This window comes from Austrofundulus limnaeus, unplaced genomic scaffold (assembly GCF_001266775.1).
Source record: "Austrofundulus limnaeus strain Quisiro unplaced genomic scaffold, Austrofundulus_limnaeus-1.0 Scaffold36, whole genome shotgun sequence".
Taxonomy (NCBI): domain Eukaryota; kingdom Metazoa; phylum Chordata; class Actinopteri; order Cyprinodontiformes; family Rivulidae; genus Austrofundulus; species Austrofundulus limnaeus.
Window position 1 is genome coordinate 2,384,696 of NW_013952438.1, and position 20,230 is coordinate 2,404,925.

General features: G+C 39.5%; 1 protein-coding gene across 3 annotated transcripts in view; it reads right to left on the reverse strand.

Moving 5' to 3' along the window:
- si:dkey-34e4.1 (carboxyl-terminal PDZ ligand of neuronal nitric oxide synthase protein) overlaps positions 1–20,210 on the reverse strand; it is an 86,366-nt gene extending 66,156 nt beyond the window's left edge. The window contains exons 1-2 of one of the 3 annotated variants that reach the window (XM_014006602.1): positions 19,452–20,208; positions 10,316–10,387 (exon numbers count right to left, since the gene is read on the reverse strand). In XM_014006602.1, the coding sequence (XP_013862056.1) occupies positions 10,316–10,387; positions 19,452–19,556 (177 nt within the window). In that variant the 5' untranslated portion in view covers positions 19,557–20,208. Of the gene's footprint in view, positions 1–10,315; positions 10,388–19,451 lie in introns of all 3 variants that reach the window. The other 2 variants (XM_014006604.1, XM_014006603.1) reach the window with 2 other exon arrangements.
- Positions 20,211–20,230: the final 20 nt, after the last annotated feature.

Consider the following 20,230-nt stretch of genomic DNA (forward strand, 5'->3'; position numbering starts at 1 on the left):
GCAGGATTGAGTTTGTCTTTAGAAATGTCTTCCTTTGGAGGAGGGCTTCTTTTGGATCAAAGTGGGGACATTCAAGCAGAATGAGCACTTTTTAAAAGATATAGCTTGGATAGATGCTAAAAGCAGTGTGTGTGTGTGTGTGTGTGTGTGTGTGTGTTAGTATACACAAGAAACAGTTATGGTAGTAAAGAGAGACTAGAAAAACCCCACTGTGTGTTTATTTCCATGTCAGTTTAGGGTCACTTTACAAGTGAATGTCTTTTTTACTCATTTAAATTTAGAAAATGAATAGGACTAAACTTGTTTGTATTTAGTGCTACAAGAATTGATTAGTAATGTATTTGAGTCACTGTATAAATAAACTACTGAAAGAACAATAAAATTATGTTGGTTTTGGTCAACTAAATTGTCACGTCAAGCAAAATAAATGTTGCTGTTTATACCAAGCAGTTACATTTACACTTATTAAACCATTTCAATGTCAAACATTTAAGAAAAAGGTGGTACAGTAGACCCCTGAAATTCTTGGGGTTTATGTTCTTAGAGTGCCCAAAAAACTGGTAAAAAAGTCTTCAGTTCTTCAGTCTTTTAACTCTGATTTGCAAAGACCAGCTGTAAAAACACAAATCGTGTTCTGATGATGCTCAACTCTGAAGTTATTTATATTCAGGAAGATCATAACATTCTTTCTGTTTGTGTTTGAACAAACAAAAAACCGTGCCCATCTCAAAGCTGAGCTTGTGTCTAATCCAACAGACAAATAGGTCGCCTACATTGTTGTGCATCTGCCATTAAGCCACCATGAACACAGAATGAAAACAAAGCCCCCCATTATGGTTCATGCCCCCTTTAAACGCAGCACACTCCTTGTTCACATATGTGCCTTCCAACCACCCCCACTTTGGTACAATTCCCAGCCCCCCCAGCCAACATACACAGTTGGTATTTTTTATACATTGAGCGGTCTTACTGACAATGCGGGCTCGACCTCACAGCCTTGGGATAATGAGACCGCTGCGCCGACCACTGAGCTACCATGGCTTCTGGCAAAGATGTCAAGCAACAAAGTACAAAAACTTTGTTACCTTACCTAAGCAGAAATTTTGGTTTTATATATTTTATTGGAGTAATATTTCTTCAGCCATTTTACTTACATTTTGACACAATTATCAGTACTTTCTACTCTTTACATTATGAAAAATGTAATGAGTACTTCATTTCAGCTTGTCATTGTTAAAATAAATAAAAACACACATAAACTAACCCAGATCAGTGAAGCCCTGCAAAGTCATTTTTCACAGTTTACGAACTCAACCTTTTGCAGATTTTTTCATTCTAACTAGTTTGCGTTGATACCCATAATTTTACGAAAACTGGAAACAAAGTAAATACTGCACTGCAAGAAACAAAATTTTGTTTGGTTTATACCCAAATGCACTGTAGGCCTCTTTTGGTCTCCTGGATAGAGTGAATTTAACTGTGGTTGGATAAGAAAAATAAATATATTCCATTGTGACACCATGTTTGTTTGTACACCTGTATGGAACAAAACACATCACTCCAGCAGAACACAGCAGACATAGCCTAGTATGAAGAGGCAATGACAGAGACACACTACTGAATATTTGTTTTCCAAATTTCTCCAAAATTACCATTTTAATATAACATTATAATTAATTACTGCCTTTAGAAAAAATGTTTTATTGTGGGGAGGTACTAAAGGTCCCTGTGGCAAGGCCTAAGCGTTTGTCTTTAATGGATTTTTTTTCCTTTTTACATTACTTATACTTTTACACTCAGTTTTAAAACCAGTACTAAACACTTTTACTTAAGTAAAAGGCATGAGTTGATGCTTCAACTTCTACAGAAGTCTTTTTGAACCCTAGTACTACTGACGAATGAATGTGAATACTTTTCCCACCTCTGGCCCCTGGCTCTCACAGAACCAGAGGATAGTTTTACCCACAGGTGTAACAACTTATATAAAATATATTTTTTAGTTTACAAAAACAGAAACTGAGATCAAGGAAATACTGCAGAACGTAGTCATGACAGGTCGAGAGGGATCGTCTCCTCAAGACATCCACCCTAAGAGTCAAACATCTGAGTCATGGCATCTTACAGCAGTGGTTCCCAAACTTTTTATCTTATGACCCCAAAAATATCCATGGCAAAAACTTGTGACCCCAAATATTACACGAACTTTGTTAATAACCCTAAAAACACAGGCTTTTTGTCAACCTAAACAGCTTGTACACAAATACAAATATTTATACTTTTTTGTGTGTTTTTGTAATAGTTATAGGGAAAATATTACATTACATTATATTACCGTTTAATTGATTTCTGGAGATTATCCAAGGTGCTTCATGACCCATAATTGGGTCCCAAGCCCAACTTTGGGAACCAAAGTGCGCTGGTTCCAAAACTTTTCAGCTTTTGACCCAAAACACACAAAATAACAGTAGCAGAGACCTGTGCCCCCAACTATTTTTGGATGATAAACATTTGTATCAAGTCAACTAAACATGGGCATAGTAACAATATTTCTATACAACATTTATCCATTTTAAATACACTAACCTCACTCCTTTGTAACAATTAAGACAAAAATGTAATTAATTCCGAAAATCTTTTCAGGACCTCAACTTGATGTTTCGGGACCCCACTTTGGGTCCCGACCTCAACTTTGGGAAACATTGGCTTAGAGAACACAAAAGACCAACAAATATTCAAAAAGCAAAGATATTTCTGGTTGCTGCCTTTATTATATACAACAGGGGTCTTCTCCGGAGACGTTTTACACAGACACAAAACAAAACGTTACTTTTGGCAGCCAGTGGAAGACACTGCACTCTGACAGACATGTGAGGGAGACTAAAAATCCCATTAGAGCTGATCAAAATTCAAAGGGGTAGCATGCATAGCCTGCCCTGAGACTAAAATCTATTCTTGTCAGCTCTGAGTAGATAGCCAGAGATGGGCTAAATTGAGACATTCTATTTCAGTAGGAAGAGAGTGAGGGGATGGAAAGAAAACAGCGGTAGAGAGGAGGAGGGAGTTAAAAATAAAGAACTAGGAGAGAGCTGGGAAATCGGATGAAAGGGGGGAAAAAAAACGCCTGAAACTTGTTTTCATTTGTAGAGAGACGGAGGCCTCCTGTAAGTAGTTACATGTTTGTTTCCCAAAGAAATTCCGGCACGGTTTTCAGAGGCAGCGAGCCGTGGAAGACGCAGAATCTTTCCATGCGGACGGAGCAACACCGGCCTTTGTTAGTCAGCCTTGTTTAATCGATCAGGGAAGCTGTTAGAATGCATGAGGTCTCCCCTAAAACGGAGCGCTGTGCCTCAAACACACACACACACACACACTTACACAACTTGCATACAAAGATGGCTGTGAGTGCACACTTTCTATGCCACTGGGTAAACTGAATGTAACAAATTCTCTAAAAACACCAGCACAGTAGGACCAGTCGAATGTAGCTGGGAAAACGTTTGACAAAAAAAAAGCAAAAACACTTTGCTGAAAAGCTCCACGGGATATCACATTGTGTTTTTTTATCTTCAGTTCTGTGGGAATAGCAGGTGTGTGAGTTTGTTAAAGACTTTACTGAACAAGCAGAAAGCCTTTCCCTCCTCTCGTATCATGTTTGCAGCCGTTTTCTCACATTGACTGAGGCTAAAGAGATTAGCCAGGGGAGACGAAACCGCTACGACTCTGCCAGCCACCACACAACGCCTCTCCGTTCCAGGACTTCCTCTCGGCTCTTTCTGCCACCGCCATCACTTCATTCCTCACTCTCTTTAATCACACTCAAATCCTGCGTCTGTGCTCAGTCCCTCAGCTGAGAGCGCCGCACTTTTAAATGAAATGCTAAGGTCCTTTACTTAAAGGCAGAAGAGAATAAGGGAAACTAAGCAATGGGAGTCAATATTCATCTGTGCAAAGTAAATATATTTGACTTGGCAAACAAGCCTAAAAGAGCACACCTGCTGTTCAAAGCTCATGTTTGCTTTCAGAAAATGTCAGAGCAGTGGAAAGGGTTCAACCTTAAAAAATAAAAGACTAAAAAAAGTCTCCTGTGCGTCTGGAAGCAGAAAGTGGACTTAAACAATTATAAAAAGCCTGTAAAACTGGACTGTACAACTTGGATTTATGAGTAGTATAATTACAACAGTCAGTTGATTATATTTTTCAAGAACAATTATTCCCTCCAAAAAATTGTTTACATATTGCTGATAAAATTAAATAACATGTTGAATCTTTAAAACTCTAATTTAAGGCCCTGTCACACTCGACTCCCTGTCGAACTTATGCCGTCTTATGAAAATGTTATGACTAAGTTACACACTTGTTTATTTATTAGATTTAGTGGTTGACATTAAAGTAAACATACATCCAAAACAGGCTTCAAGTAGATGTTTTTTATTCCATCTTCAGCACAGACAACTTTAGTGTTGGACAAACTTTTCACAAGTTGGCATAAGTCTAAAACACTACAAGGCTTTGTCGCTTTTAGACAACTTTTGCTAACTTGTGAAAATTTTGAAGACCTGTACATTGAAGATGGGATTAGAAAAATCAACAGGAAGCCTCTTTTAAGCATGCACATACTGTAATGCTAAAAAATTCATCACTGTTATGGATTAATTATGTATATCTGTTCTACCTTGACACTGTTCAGTAATCATATCTTATTATAACCAGTTTCGGCCGTTTTACTCTATTGGCCAGACTTCAAGACTCCAGCGATGTACGACCTCTTTAATTTCTGATAAGGTGTTTCCAGGCTGACAGTCCTGTCATTGGTTAGAAGGTTACAGTTGGCGATTTGTGATTGGTTGTGAACTATCACATGACGTTATCATGATATTATTGGCTGCTTTCCGCTGACGCGCCAGTCACAACTCAGCAGATTTCCTGATTGACTGTCTGCTGTGTTGTTGCTCCGAATTAAATCATTTTGACGACCATACACGCAAACTTTCTGTGCATTTATTCCAACGTGTCTCTGCATTCTTGGTAAATCATGCCACGACAGATTTTGGCGTTGTCGAAAAGCGGCTCCAAGGACCGGAGATTGCCCGCAGCGAGTCGACTTTTTCTCGGACGTCTACCGGAAAATGGGGAAAGGAAGGGTTTTTTTTTTCTCTGAGGAAGATGACCTGTCTTTCTCTGCTGATCGTGTCCGGGTTTGTGATCTGTCCTTACTTCGGCCGCTGTGGGTGACCTTTTGGGACTGGAGCTGAAAAAGAACCTGTCTGTGACAGAAACACGGTGAGCTAATATTTTCATTAGCACCTTATGCTAAAAGCTACGGCTAATTTTTTGGCCCACACACACTGAAATTGTAATTGTTAGACGCTCGTCTGGTTGCTTCTGCGGTTGTTTTGATTCTAGCCGAGGTAGATATAGGGAGCGTTTTATTCCATATCGAGTCAAAACAGGGAGCTTGGCTTTCTGTTTTAATGTAGCCGAGAGGACATTGTTCGTCTTAGGTGAGTGTAGGCAGTTTAAAAATGCTAATGAGAAACAAACAAACAAATATCCTTAAAAGAGTCAAAAACTGGATTGAAAATGATCAATAAAACTAATTTTGAAAGACGTTCAGGAAACACAAAAGGACTACTGATCACCAGAAAATCTTTCTCCTTGGAAGCTAATGAAATTAGGTTTTTGGGGGTCGGGGGGTGTCTCATTAAATACGCTGTAGCATGAAAAATGTTCAAGTGAAAATGATAGATGTTTCTAAACTGTGATCCAGTCTCTTTCTTCTTGTTTGTCTTCATCACAGCTAAGAATTGAGACCCCGCTGAGTGGTCTAACAATGCCAGACTTAAACTCAGACATGCTTTCTGAATCTGAGCCCCCTTAGATGTGCGAGACCTTTCAGCCTTGTTCTTTTAGCAGCAACCCTGATGCTGTTAACGGCCTTGGTGACAAAACCCCCACAAAAACAGCTTAAACCCATGAGAGGGCCTGTATTTAAAGTCATTTTCTATGCCTCTCAACAAAGTGCTTCACAACATATCAGAACACAGGAATTTTCTAATTTCACCAAAAATAAAATATTTTAAAAGAATGATTACAATAAAAGGATTAGGGGTGTCCCGATCCGATATTGATATCGGATATTGATATCGGATATCGGTCCGATATCAGCCAAAAAATGAGTATCGGATTTTATCGGCCTGCATAAAAAATGTTCGATATAAGTGCTCCGATATTAGCAGTCCGTTCCAGCAGTCCACTGCCTCCACTCCAGTGTCTCTATCCAGCAGCACTTGGATCCAGCATGTAGCGCTCACGTGATCACAACAACATGCTGCGCTAACAAGTTAGCAAGAATGTCGGCAGAACTTTCTATTTTCATCAGAAACAGAGTTKCAGCTAAGTGCAAAGTTGTCATGCACAAGTTTTCCGAGGGGGAACAGAACCGTGTACGTTTTAAACCGGAGCGACAACTACTCTCCACCCTGGAAGCAGCTTTGCGTTTCGGCTCGGTTCGTTCAGCCTCGGTCCAGTGACCGCACACAGCCGCGCTGTTTCGGAACCTCCTCTCTCAGTCAGTGGTTCTAAACTGGCAGAAGCGAGGACAGCACGCTTGTTTTGACATCCCGTGGATTAGCTCTGGGTCGATGGACAGAAGAAAGGAGAGCGCAGCTTTTGTTTTGGAATATGAGCGACATGATGAGAGCAGTGATAAAAACTGCTCCCTGCAGGAGTGAGAGGCTAATCTCCACATGATGCTCAGAAAATGCAGCAGTAAGAAAGGTAGCTATCAATTTAAATAACTGACTAATTCTTACTATTTATTTTTTGCTCTTGTTATTAGAGTGATGTTTAATCTGTTTACACACTTTTTTGAGTGAAGATTAAGTGCAATGATCATGTTGTTTTAGTTACAGTCAGTAAAATTGGAGCTGTGGACTCTTAACTTTGAACAGACAATAATGTGGGCTTTTGTTTCGTCCCCACCTTCAGTTATTCCCACCATAAAGCAGCACCAGGCTGACAGGTAGTAAAACAATAACCGAAGTGATTTTGAATTGTTATTTTATATTTCAAAAGAACATTTTGTTTTTATTATGTTTTATTTTTCAGGGTATTATAATTTATTATATTAAATTGTAGTATGTTCTTCAGTTTAAAATGTATGTGATCCATTGGTTGAAAATAAATGGGTCAATATTTCTCATACCTACTCTTTTTCACTGTTTGACTTGTTCAAAACTTTTCTAAGATTTCACACTACAAAAAATGTAAAAGTGTGTGATTCGTATTGATATGGTATCAGATCAATATCAGTATCGGTAAATATTGGTATCGGCCAATTTTGGTATCATATCAGAAGTGAAAAAATTGTATCGGGACACCCCTATTTAGCAGTGTTTGTTTTTTTAATAACAATGTTGTAAATGTATTCAAAAACAAAACTAAACCTGGAATTTACAGCTCTTAGAAAAAAAAAAACTAAAAACCAAGAAGAGTAGAATGGCGATACAGGCAAATGGCAGGCAGAAAAATCAGTAGCTTATTCCTTTATTAGGTTAAATAAAATGTAAAAAAAANATGTTCTTCAGTTTAAAATGTATGTGATCCATTGGTTAAAAATAAATGGGTCAGTTTTTCTCATACCTACTCTTTTTCACTGTTTGACTTGATCAAGACTTTTCTAAGATTTTACATTACAAAATAATAGGTAAAAGTGTGTGACTTGTACTGTTATGGTAACGGGTCAATATCGGTATCGGACAATTCTCAAAGTTGTAATATCGGTATCGTATCGGAAGTGAAAAAGTGGTATCGGGACATCCTTAAAAAGGATGTTCAATTTTACTGTGATTTTTTGAATTGCCTGAAACAAATAAAAAGGATGAGAAATCAGTTATTTTTTGTTTCTTACAAATCATCAACTACAAACTTTAGCACATTAAACTTTCTGTTTTAGAGGTGAGTGGTTAAGATTTTATTTATTTGTTTTTATTTCTCTTACAGATTATTAGTCTTATTTGAGAAAGCGAAAGGATAGTTTGCGTTGCTTTCCAAGGCAACATAAAATGTCCTTCAGATTAGATTTCTCTTTTTACTTTATTGATGGGTAAAAATGTGTTGAACTGTAATTTCAAACATAACCTGCCTCGGCACAGCTGTGATTTGTAGCGTGGTTACTACAGTGGTTTATGCCATTAAGAAATAATTTTAAAAAAATCCAGGTCAAAATGTAACTTTCCTAATGAACATGAAATTGTACAACCTAACAGGAGCATTACAGGAGCATGGTGAATTCAGTGAGGCAAACCAAAACAAAAAAAGGGGAAAGCGAATGCAAAACAGCAACATCGACAAACTAATTTTGTAAATGGAAAAACAGAAAAGTCTGATGCTAACTCGATGAAGAAGGGAGCGAGTGTACAGAGTTCAGCAACAGGCTGACTGAAAATAGGTGTTGGTGTAAAACTGAGAACAGCTTTATAAAACAGCAGCGTTACAACAGAACATAAATAAAGAAAAAAGCATGTAAAATACAAAGTTGTGTCGTGTTCTTCTAATGGTTCTGTTTACGTCACTATGATGATGATTGTGATGATGAAGTTATTTTTTTAGGTTAAAGAGCAGTGGGACATTGGGAGATGAGTTTAGCTGCTGTGCTGCCAAGAGCCAGCGAGATGACAGGATCCATCCCGCTCTCCTATTTGGACGTCACATATTCAGCTGCAGCCAGCAGACCCTTACAGACCAGAGACAGAGTGAGGCAGGTACACTGACACTCATCAAGGATAACAGCATCCAACCAACAAGCTTCATGAAGCCAACAAACCCTGTTGCATCTTGGTTTAGTAAAAATTATAATAATAATCATTGCTTTTCTATTTTCTGCTTTTTTAATGGATGTGTAGCACAAGCCCTCAGACAGGGAAAAAACTTTAAATAATGTTCTGCGGAGTTATAAACAGTCACTATCTTACCTGCAGAAGAAAGAGTAGCATGAGTTATCAGTCAAGCAAACAGCTAATAAAAACGAAGACGACTTCAAAGCAAATTCCTTCCGCCCTAAATTAGTTCCAGGTCAAGTAATTCAGGTGATACACTGCATCAGGTGTGTGTTTACATGTAACTGTTTAGACTGAACACTGGGTCACTCTCTCACTCACACCTAGGGGCAATTTAGAGTTACCAGTTAGCCTAACATTCATGTTTATGATCTGTGGGAGGAAACCCGAGGAAACAGAGAAAACCCACTCATGCACAGAAAGAATATGCAAACTCTACCCAGGAAGGCCCTTGTAGCTGAGAGGTAGCAGCTCTACCAACTGAGCCACATGCCGTCCTAAACTAGACACACGACACTAAAAATGTAAACACCAAACCAGGAAGGTGCTGTATGAATCAGTTTTTCCAAACAAAATCATTCCACACATTTTTATCTTAGAGGAAGTAACTATTTAAATATGTATTTAGCAGCCAATCTGACAGATTAAGTGTATTTTCAAATGGGAACTTCATGATCAGATGCTAAAACAGGCTGACAGAGTACTCGCACACATTTTCCTCCTCAGCGCCGTCCAGCTGTGCAGCACCATGATGGTCATGTTTACCCTTCACTCATTTGTACGTTTGGGAACCAGGCTGCACAGCACGTACCCCGTTCTCAAACAGGCACACGTTTGGCGTCTGCCGGAACGTCTTTTGTGAAATTGTCCAATTGCAACTTTTAGACACACCTTTAAAGCAATGCAGCACTCACCTACAAACAGCATTTTTACTCAAAACAAGAAAAAAGATGAAACTTTCAGCTTGACTATGTGCGATGAATGAAGGAACAGGTTGAACTTTGACAACTATAACACACACTTGAAAGAAATATAAGCATTTCCTGGCACACGTGCCTCACCCCTTTCTAGAAACATTTATTTCTGCCTTGCCTTGCTTTCACCGAGAGTCGTTCAGTGGCCGGTCGATGCATCACTGCACTCTCAAAATAAATTTCATCTGACGGCAGCACACTCCTTTCATTCTGCGTGTGAGCACGGTGGTATTGTAGAAGTAGTTTCCGTCCTCCATCACAGGGCAATCACCGAAGGACGGAGGATGAGTGTGCAAGGCCCGACGACCTTTTTTTTTTTTTTTACGTCGGTTCGTTTTGGCAGCGGGGTGTGAAAACTATTAACACAAAGGCTTTATCAAATTCTGTTTAACACCAGGAGCATCCGGGTCATTTCCTTCATCCTGTTGTCTTTAACGGAGGACATCTGAAGAACTGCTGAATCTTCCCACACAACAGAAATGTGCCACTGTGAGGTCATCTTACCCTGATCCTCCTCATAGCCGCCACGATCTCCATCCGACTGTTGGGTCTGGGCACGTCAATACTCCCCACATACTGTGGAAAAGACACACATCAACACACATCAACTGTTGTTTCTAAAGCAGAAATGAGTGCTTCAAGTGGAACCAAGCCCAAAGTAGATTGCTAGTTGCAAGTCCCATTTCAAAACTTTCATAGCTGTTCCTTTATTTAAAAAGCCTTTTAATTGCTGTCATTTTCATATCATAGTTATTCTGACAGGCATGTCACATTACTAGCAGAAGTGCCCCAAGCTGAACAGAAAGTGCTACAGTTAGCTGCTTTTGATAGTGTTTGAGTTTGCAAAAAACAACAATGGCTGTGTCGCAATTCAAGGGTTGCAGTCCATGTAGACTGCAGCCCATGGAGGCCACACCCTTTAAAGTCCAGGCAGGCTGAATATACCGTTTTACAGCGGGTAAAATAAGTATTGAACACGTCACCATTTTTCTCAGTAAATATATTACTAGAGGTGCTAATGACAAGAAATTTTCACCAGATGTCGGTAACACCCAAGTGATCCATACATACAAAGAAATCAAACCATAAATGTCCAGAAATTAAGTTATTTGTAATAATGTGGAATGGCACAGGGAAAAAGTATTGAACACATGAAGAAAGGGAGGTGTAAAAAGGCATGGAAAGACAAGACACCAGCTGAACTCTCTCAGTAATTAGAAAGCAAGCCTGCCCCTTGTCAGTGCAAGTTAATATCAGCTGGTTCAGTCCCAAATGATGGCCAGGTATCACACAAGAACCATCTGATGATGGGTAAAAGTAAAGAGCTCTCTCAAGACCTTCACAACCTTATTGTTGCAAAGCATCACGATGGCATCGGTTACAGAAGAATGTCTAAACTTCTGAAGGTTCCAGTGAGCACTGTTGGGGCCATAATTCAGAAGTGGAAAGAACATTATTTCACCATAAACTGACCACGGCCAGGTGCTCCTCACAAGATTTCTGACAGAGGAGTGAAAAGAATTATCAGAAGWGTTGTCCAAGAGCCAAGGACCACTTGTGGAGAGCTTCAGAAAGACCTGGAATTAGCAGGTACGATTGTTTCAAATAAAACAATAAGTAATGCACTGAACCACCATGGCCTGTATGCACGCTCACCATGCAAGACTCCACTGCTGAAGAAACAGCATGTTGAAGTTCCTTTAAAGTTTGCTGCACAACATTTAAACAAGCCTGTGTGATACTGGGAGAATATAGTCTGGTCAGATGAGACCAACATTGAACTGTTTGGATGCCAGAATACACATCATGTTTGGAGGTCAAATGGCACTGCACATCAGCCCAAAAACACCATACCAACAGTGAAGTTTGGAGGTGGGAACATCATGGTGTGGGGCTGTTTTTCAGCATATGGTACTGGCAAACTTCAAATAATTGAAGGAAGGATGAGTGGAAAAATGTACAGAGACATTCTTGATAAAAATCTGCTTCCATCTACCAGGATGATGAAGATGAAACGTGGCTGGACATTTCAGCAAGACAATGAGCCCAAACACAAAATCAAGGAAACTCTCAGTTGGTTTCAGAGAAAAAAACTAAAGCTGCTGGAATGGCCCAGCCAATCACCTGACCTGAATCCAACAGAAAATCTATGGAAAGAACTAAAGATCAGAGTTCATAGAAGAGGTCCACCAAACCTTCAAGATTTGAAGACTGTTTGTGTGGAAGAATGGGCCAAAATCACACCTGAGCAATGCATGCCACTAGTTTCTCCATACAGGAGGCATCTTGAAGCTGCAATTGACAACAAAGGCTTTTGTACAAAGTATTAGATAAATTTCAGTAAGCGTGTTCAATACTTTTTCCCTGTGACATTCCACGTTATTACAAATAACTTCATTTCTGGACATTTATGGTTTGATTTCTTTGTATGTATGGATCACTTGGGTTGTTACCGACATCTGGTGAAAATTTCATGTCATTAGCACCTCTAGTAATATATTTACTGAGAAAAATGTTGACATGTTCAGTATTTATTTTACCCGCTGTATATCACATCACCCATAAATGCCTAAAACTCAAAACACATTGGAACATGTATTCACACGCCTTCAAAGAAGGTATAACGTCACAAAATTCAATGTATTGTTGAAAATGTTAAATTAATATTAAACATGACATTTATAATTTGATAGCTCCAGTATCAGCACTTTGGCTTTATAATAATATTGTGAAGCTTGCATTTAATGTGGCTCCAGTTGCTATTTAGGTTTTTAATATGTTGCATTCTGTTTCTCCCATAGATTTTTACTCATGTGACTTTCACTCTTCATTTTCATTGTTATACAATGTTATAAAATGTCTATTATATGACATTGTATAACTTGTTTAAAAAAACTATATCAGTATTTGTTTATTTAACATCACATCACAGCATAAACTTCATCAGCGAAGTTGCTAAACAATGAATTCTCCCATCTGTAATGACTTTCCAAACTCCACGAGTGTTTTTGTTTTCTGCAAAAACCGATGAAAGCACAATGAATCCTGAGATAGTGTCGGCCATGAGATGCAGCCTTCTGTTCAGGGTTTTTTGTGCTGCATTTGTCGCTGCGTGAGAAGTCCATAAAAAAGACCAACCAGCCAACATATGTGCACTCCGTGGGCTGTAGTCCTTGAAGTGAGACACAGTCTATGTATAAACGATGAAGTTAGCAAAACTGACAGACTTTGTAATAGTTTATAAAAATGGCAATACATCGCCTGAACTGCGATGAAAGTTTTAAGACAGGACTTCCAAAATGGAAGCAATCCACTTTGATCTTGGCCCCATTCAGATGAGCAATCAGCTGATCAACCCAGTTTGAATAGCTGCATCTGCAACACACAATAGTCCTTGTTCATAAACTTTTCTGTGAACATTTGTTTTAAATCTATTGCTTTAGCAATTTTATGGTTAAAACCACTTGTGTATATTTCCAATGTCTCTCTACCTGATTAAAACTTTTGTCTTCATAGTTCCCACTAAATAAACAGTGGCACCCTGAGGACCACCCATGCACCTTTAGGTGAAACTTCAAGCAATCATTTAAGCAATGAACCCTTCCTAAAAAAAAAAGTAAACACCCGCCCACAACTTGTCCCGACCCTCCTGAATCACCACCTGGGGCTGATTCATTTTCAGCCGCTGCAAAGCAAAACAAGCTTGAAACTTGAAACAAGGCAACCGCAGCATTTCTATTTCAGAACAGATCCTTTCACATAATGAAGACGATGCTGCTCTGGTTCATTAGGAAGCTGTGCGCGGCTCGCATACATCTACATTCATGAGGAGCTCCAGGGGAGCCTTTGATGCTGCCGTTATTTAGATTACAGTAAATGGACTGGGAGCGTAAAAAATCTCTACCACTGACTTAGCAAGGAAACAGCTGTGGCTCTGACGTTTTAGATTGGTTTTAGCGACATACCGTCTGCACTTTTACAGCTTCATTCATTCATGAGCTCACACTGAGTTCAGTGGCTGGCTGCACGTTATTACTGCACCCCGTGGTTTTTGTTGTATTCATGGTTTGAGATGGAACAATAAGTTTCTGTGAAATACTATAATAAAAACCCAAGTAGATAAAAAGTAGGTCAAATAAAACGAACATCCTGGTGGTTGAACTTTGGAGCAGAAACACTCCCTCGTTTTAACTCTTCCAGTTTCCTGGTAAACAGCTCAAGATAGAAGACGTGTGAACAATCGACACAAACCTGTTTTACTGTTTTATACAAAATATATCGTTTGTATAAAACTTTTAGGTTAAGATAAACAAATAAGGAAGCGTGGAAAGTTCCACATAAGACATTTAACTGTGCAAAAACTACAACATTTTCAAGTTCATACAATGGGGTGCAAGAAAATATCAATATACTGAAATATTTTTCACTTTCTTACTGTGTTGATTCTCTAAAACAGTGTATACATCTTAAATTAAAGTTTAAAATGTAAACTTTCATGCCAGCAGTTCGTTCTCAATGAAAAAGCTGCCACAAATATATTATCAAACTAATGGCGCTGACAAGACAAAAGTACCATGTCAGATCATTTTATGTCTCTTCAGACCTAAAGGCACAGTGTGTACGATTTTGTCAATTCTTTTAGCCGAAATTGAGATAATCACTAATGACAATAATAAAAAACATGTCTAATCATTGCAGACAAAGACCTTGTTTTATTATTTTTACCTTATAAAAAGCTGTTTATATCTCCATGGTCGCGGGTCGCCACTACARGCAGCCGTCATCTTGCACCGCCATCTTTTCTACAAAGGCTCATGAAGGACAAACTGCGGTGGCGGCGTCAAAAACGGTTTTAGTTGTAATACTATAAATGTAATGTTTGTTGTCTGTCATTGTAGCTGGGATAATTTTACTTATTAAAGCTCATAATCTTACCACTTGAAACATCACTAGCCCTGAAGCTGCATCACGGTTGGAATTATCAAAGGTTTTTGACACCTGAGAGACACCGTAGCAACTCCTTTGTGTTTGAATGCGGGGGTGGGGGTGGGGGGAGGACCAGGGAGGATGATTCAACCACTCAACCACTAGATGTCGCTGAAAACAACAAATCCTACACACTGTGCCTCTAAGTGTCTAATAACAAAGAAAATGTGTATTTAGATTGTATTTAATGGCACATTTAACCCAACCACTGACAACATGGATGAAATAAGAAAGATAAATGCATATAAAACATGCTGAGTTTTATTAAATTATCATTTTTGGAGGGAAAAAATGGCAATATATCAGATCAGACCCGTGTCATGATATGTATCATATCACCAAATTCTTGCCAATTCACAGCCCTATCATACAGGAAATTGTCCACAGAGGGACTGTGCTATACCACAATATGTTCATTAAATTCAGACATCAAGGCTAAATAAATAAAAAAATAAATCATTCAGATCAACTGTGTTTTACGATACTAAGATAAGGTTTTAAATCACTCTTATGCATTTTATTTCCAAAGAGTTATTTCTTATGTTGCTTTAAAGAGGGGTATTGTGTATTTTCCAGGCACATATTTCAGTTTTATACCACAGTCAAGTTACCTTCAGCTTAGGAGTGTCCCGATCCGATATTGATCTAGGATACCAATTCAATATCAGCCAAAAACCGTGCATCGGATTAAAATCAACGGTATAAGCACTCCCATACAAGCAGTCTGCTCCAGCATTTCTTTCCAGTAGCGCTTGAATCCAGCAAGCTGAGCACCTTGATCACAACAACACACTGTGCTAACTGAGTAGCAAGGAGTGATGGCAGCAGTGTGGCTGTATTTTTCATTCAAGTCTGAAAAAGACATTGCAGCTGAGTTCTAAACTTGTCATGCCCAAGTTTTGTGTGGTGGCACAGAACCTGGGATTTATCACTACAGAGCCAAAAAGAAATGCACCCAGGGGCATATTTACTGTAAATAAATGTATTTTTAATGTATATTAACGACAAGTTTTATACTTCCGTCATTTTGTGATGTCACAAGCCGTACGACAACCCACCGGAACCTGCGTTCAGCCCCTTACCTAGCAACCCCTGGGTGAGGCTCCACCTCCTCAGTATAAAAAGCCGTCACTGTGTTCATTTCACATCAAGCCTCCTATAGAACAATGGGTAGAGTGTTGGACCAGAGAGCAGGAGACCAGGGTTTGAGACCGGCATGGACACAATTTAATTATTTATTTGTTTTCATTCGTAATGAACACGTTTTCTCATGTACCTCTATTGTTTAGCTTATTAAAGCCTTATTAAAGCCTATTTGTTTGAGTTTCTGAGGTATTTTGACCGCTGCTGCTCCCTGCTCTGGTAACAGCATGCAGAGTGAGCGCAGAGCAGAGGAGGGAGGAAAAAAAGAAGCTGTGACCACGACTCTGCCTCTGGGTCTCTCATATGTTTGTACAACGGAGCTTCTGCTATTATTAGCCATGCTAACGTAAACGCTGGCTTTGGAGGGCGGAGTTAATGTCAACAGATTTTTGGAGGGCGTTACCAACAGAGCTCATTAACATAAACAGCTCTTCTGAACAGAAGTCAGAGCAGGCAGAGCAAGAAAATGGGAAATTTTATTATCTGAGAATTATTTTGTGCATTAAATTGAATGAACATGGTCTGGATAGCCCACAGATATACCATAAAAAAATTTATAGGACCCATAATTGGTCTCCTTTAAAAAAACATCACATCATGCTCAGACTGCAGAGAGTGAAGATGGAGCTGAAAGTTTGCTCTATGTTTAGTTTAGTGACAATTTATCATTTGGGGTTTTTTTGTTTGTTTTTGTTTTTTTTTTTTTGCTATTGTTATAAGTGTGACAAATTTATTTTCTTTACACTATGATGAAAGACCATTAGACTGGTTTGGGCACAGTCAGTAAAATTGGAGCTGTGGACTCTTAACTTTAGCACAGCAGGTCACATTTTGGAAACGGTAGTTTTTTGTTGTTGCTGTCCCTACCTTTGACGCTTTTAATATAGAATGTTGACCTCAGATAGCTACATGTTGTTGTTATTTTTTTTACTTTTTAATCTGTGGGTTATTTATTTTTTAAGTCTCAGACTCAGGGTAGGTTTGTTAAAAAAGGCAAGCAACACTGTTAGTCATGTTATAACAAATAAATAAGCAAAATAAAATATGTTAAGTAATACTGGTCACATTTTTTAATGCTTTGAAAATATACGTATCAGACAGGGAGCCAAAAAAATCTGGATCGGTACCTCCCTACTTGCATCTTGATCTATGTAGACATACGAAAAGTCGACAAATTATTAAATTTCAAAAAAAAAATTTCTATAGGTTAAAATTCAACAAAATAGACAAATACATTATCGCCTGCTATATGGGTGGGCAACAATTTCTTCCAGAATGTTCTGGTCTGAAACCAAGAGCAGAGTTTATCACATGGATCTGTCAAATATAATATCCATTAAAAGGCAACATTTAAAATATCAGGCTCTGCTTACATAAAAATGGCTATAACGTTATTGGTTGTCCACATATTCAGCTAAATATGGGTATAAGGAAGTAGATTAGAGTCACAGCCAGAATATCTGAGCAGATTGTTTTTCTAAAAGTTTGCATGCAAGTGTTATAGTTTGGGTTTTTTGTTTTCTGTTTTGTTCATGTGGTTTTCTGTTYGAGTTTCCTTCTGTCTCAGGTGTGTTCAGTTCTTGTAATTAGTGTTGTCTTTGTCTCCCCAGGTGTTTTCTGTTCCCTCCTTAGTTGTTCTGTGTATTTAAGCTCTGTCCTGTCTTTGTGTCATTGTGGGATCATTGGGCCTCATGCAAGAACCGTTCGTACGCACAGATTTGTTCTTGAGTTGTGCGTACGAGTGATTTAGGAGAATTTGTGGCATTCACCAATGTTTTCGTTTTCTAAGATTTTTTTCAGATACGAACAAAATTCACGAGTGGTCCAGACCTGTCGTATATTTTACGAACAGTCAGTCTGCTGTTATCCAGACGGGTTTTCTTCATTAATAACTTTATATTTCGTTAGTTTGAAGATATTTTAAGTTGAAAATAAATCACACTCCATAATTATGTTGACAATAGGCTATTCTGCTTGAATTAGAGTTATAATTTTAAATGTAATAATTGAGACTAACAATATAAATTGTCCGTCCGGCTTATCCGGGATCGGGTGCGGGGGCAACAGCAGAAAGACCCCGCTCTCCACAGCGACACTTTCCAGCTCGTCCTGGCGGACTCCGGGACATTCCCAGACCAGAGGGGATACATAATCCCTCCAGCAAGTCCTGGATTTTCTCCAAAGTGCCAGACTTATTTTGAAAATATTTTAAAATGCTTATTTCAAACCCGCATCTGAGACCACCTGCAACCACGCAGGTGGGGTGGGGGTGTACGGTGCGCAACGCTGTGTCTTCTGAATAAATAATGATTTAACACAGTTGTTTATACTTTTAGCAGCTCTTTTTATTCCACAGCTGACCTGCTAAAAATGACAGATTTTCTTTTCTGGATCTCTGACAGACGGACTTCAACCTCTGAACTCGTAAAGTTTTTCTTTTTAGTTTACGCTGTCATTTTCATGAATGAACACTTCCTGATATCTGAGGCAGGAAACATAGCCTTATATGGTGTTTTTGGGGTGGTAATTATGCTAATCTCCTCTCGCGTGCATGAGCAGCTGGATAGAACAGGTGGAATTTACGCAGCTCATTTACACACTTTTCCTGAAGATAGAGGAGTTTGTTGAATCTGACGTGGCATGTTCGTACGAACCCTTTGTACAAACAAAAGTAAGAGAAATTTAGGATAAGAATACGAACATGTTCTTGCATGAGGCCCATTGTGCTGCAAAGCTTGTCTCATTTTTCATGTTTCATGTAGTTTTTTTTTTCGCCACGTCCTTCAAGTGAGTTTTTCAGCCGCCTTGTCAGCTTTTTGATTTAATAAAGACCATATTTTTGTTACACCTGAACTCTGCCTGTGCGCTGGGTCATTCTAAACTAAACTTGACAGCAAAGGCAATGTTGACTTCTTCGCAAAGTGTCAACTTTAATTTCAGGCTTGATCCTAGAAAGGTGTAGGCCTGATTTAGTCATGGTCACTTGTGTTGGTTAGTTTACACTGAAGGCCAGATTGAAGGGGGAAATGGCCCACTTCTGGCCCTTGGTTAATTGTCTAGCTTGGGGGGTGGGGGCTTTTTATGCAAATGAATGATTCATATATTAAACCAATGGCTTACAAAACAAACATCAGAATGAAAGTGGTCAAGAACTGCCCTGGATGAGTGGAAAAAGCAGCCAAGGTCCCAAGAACTACAAAAAGTCACAAGAACTACAGGTTATAAGACTACTTTAAAATATGAAAAGAAAGTATTCTTGCTAAGCAAAAATATAAAGCAATAAAGGGATTACTTAAAACTTCCGCAGTGCTGAGAGGTTTAAACCAAACCAACACTTGTGTGATGAACTTGCATGGTGGGGGGGCTGCCATGTGTTCAAACTTGAAACTGGACCCGCAGCAGGAGCAGGGTCCGGTGCACCTGCCACTGCAGCAGCTCACTGAAACCCTGAGAAAATATACTTCATAGTGAAATAACTCAAAAGAAACAAATATACATATAAATATCTCACCTTGGCTTGGAAAGAAATGCCGTGCTGGTAAGCCTCCTCGTTGTGCAGCGGCAGCCGGGAGTCCGCCACGTCGTCCACCAGGTTGTACCTGTTCCTCGCGGGCATCCCGACGGTCACCAGCTGAGCGGACTGGACTACTGTCCCCCGGCGTGAGACCCGCACGGCTCCAGGAGGAGACGCGTCCCGGTGGACACCCGGAACATGACCGCCGCGTTTCTTTCCGCTCCAAACGTCCCGTCCTCGGGCAGCCAGGAAGGACGAAACACGGAGAGGCACTTCAGGCTCGCGCTGCTCACTAAATCAGTGCGTCCTACACGAAAACACACACATACAGTGTGTTGATGAAGTCCCGGGGGAGAAGCGGTCTTGTTTACCTCCCTCTGTCTCTCCGCAGCTGATGAATCCCGTTTGAATCTTGTCCTGTTGGCGGAAAAACGCTGCAGACGTCTCCCTCTCTCCCCCCTCTGTGTGTGCGCGTGCGTGTTTTTGTTGCCTGGTGGGGACGATTTTGCATTTTTTTGACCATTTCCCCTGATGGGGTCCCACTGTGCCTTATGGGGACAAAAGCCCGGTCCCCATGGGCTTCGACTGAGGACTAAGATGTGAAGTGAGTTTAAGTGTAAGAGGTCAGGGTTAGTTTATAGACATGACAAGTAAATGAATGGAAGTCATTGCAAAGTCCTCATGAGCGTAGAACAACCAACAGTGTGTGTGTGTGTGTGTGTGTGTGTGTGTGTGTGTGTGTGTGTGTGTGTGTGTGTGTGTGTGTGTGTGTGTGT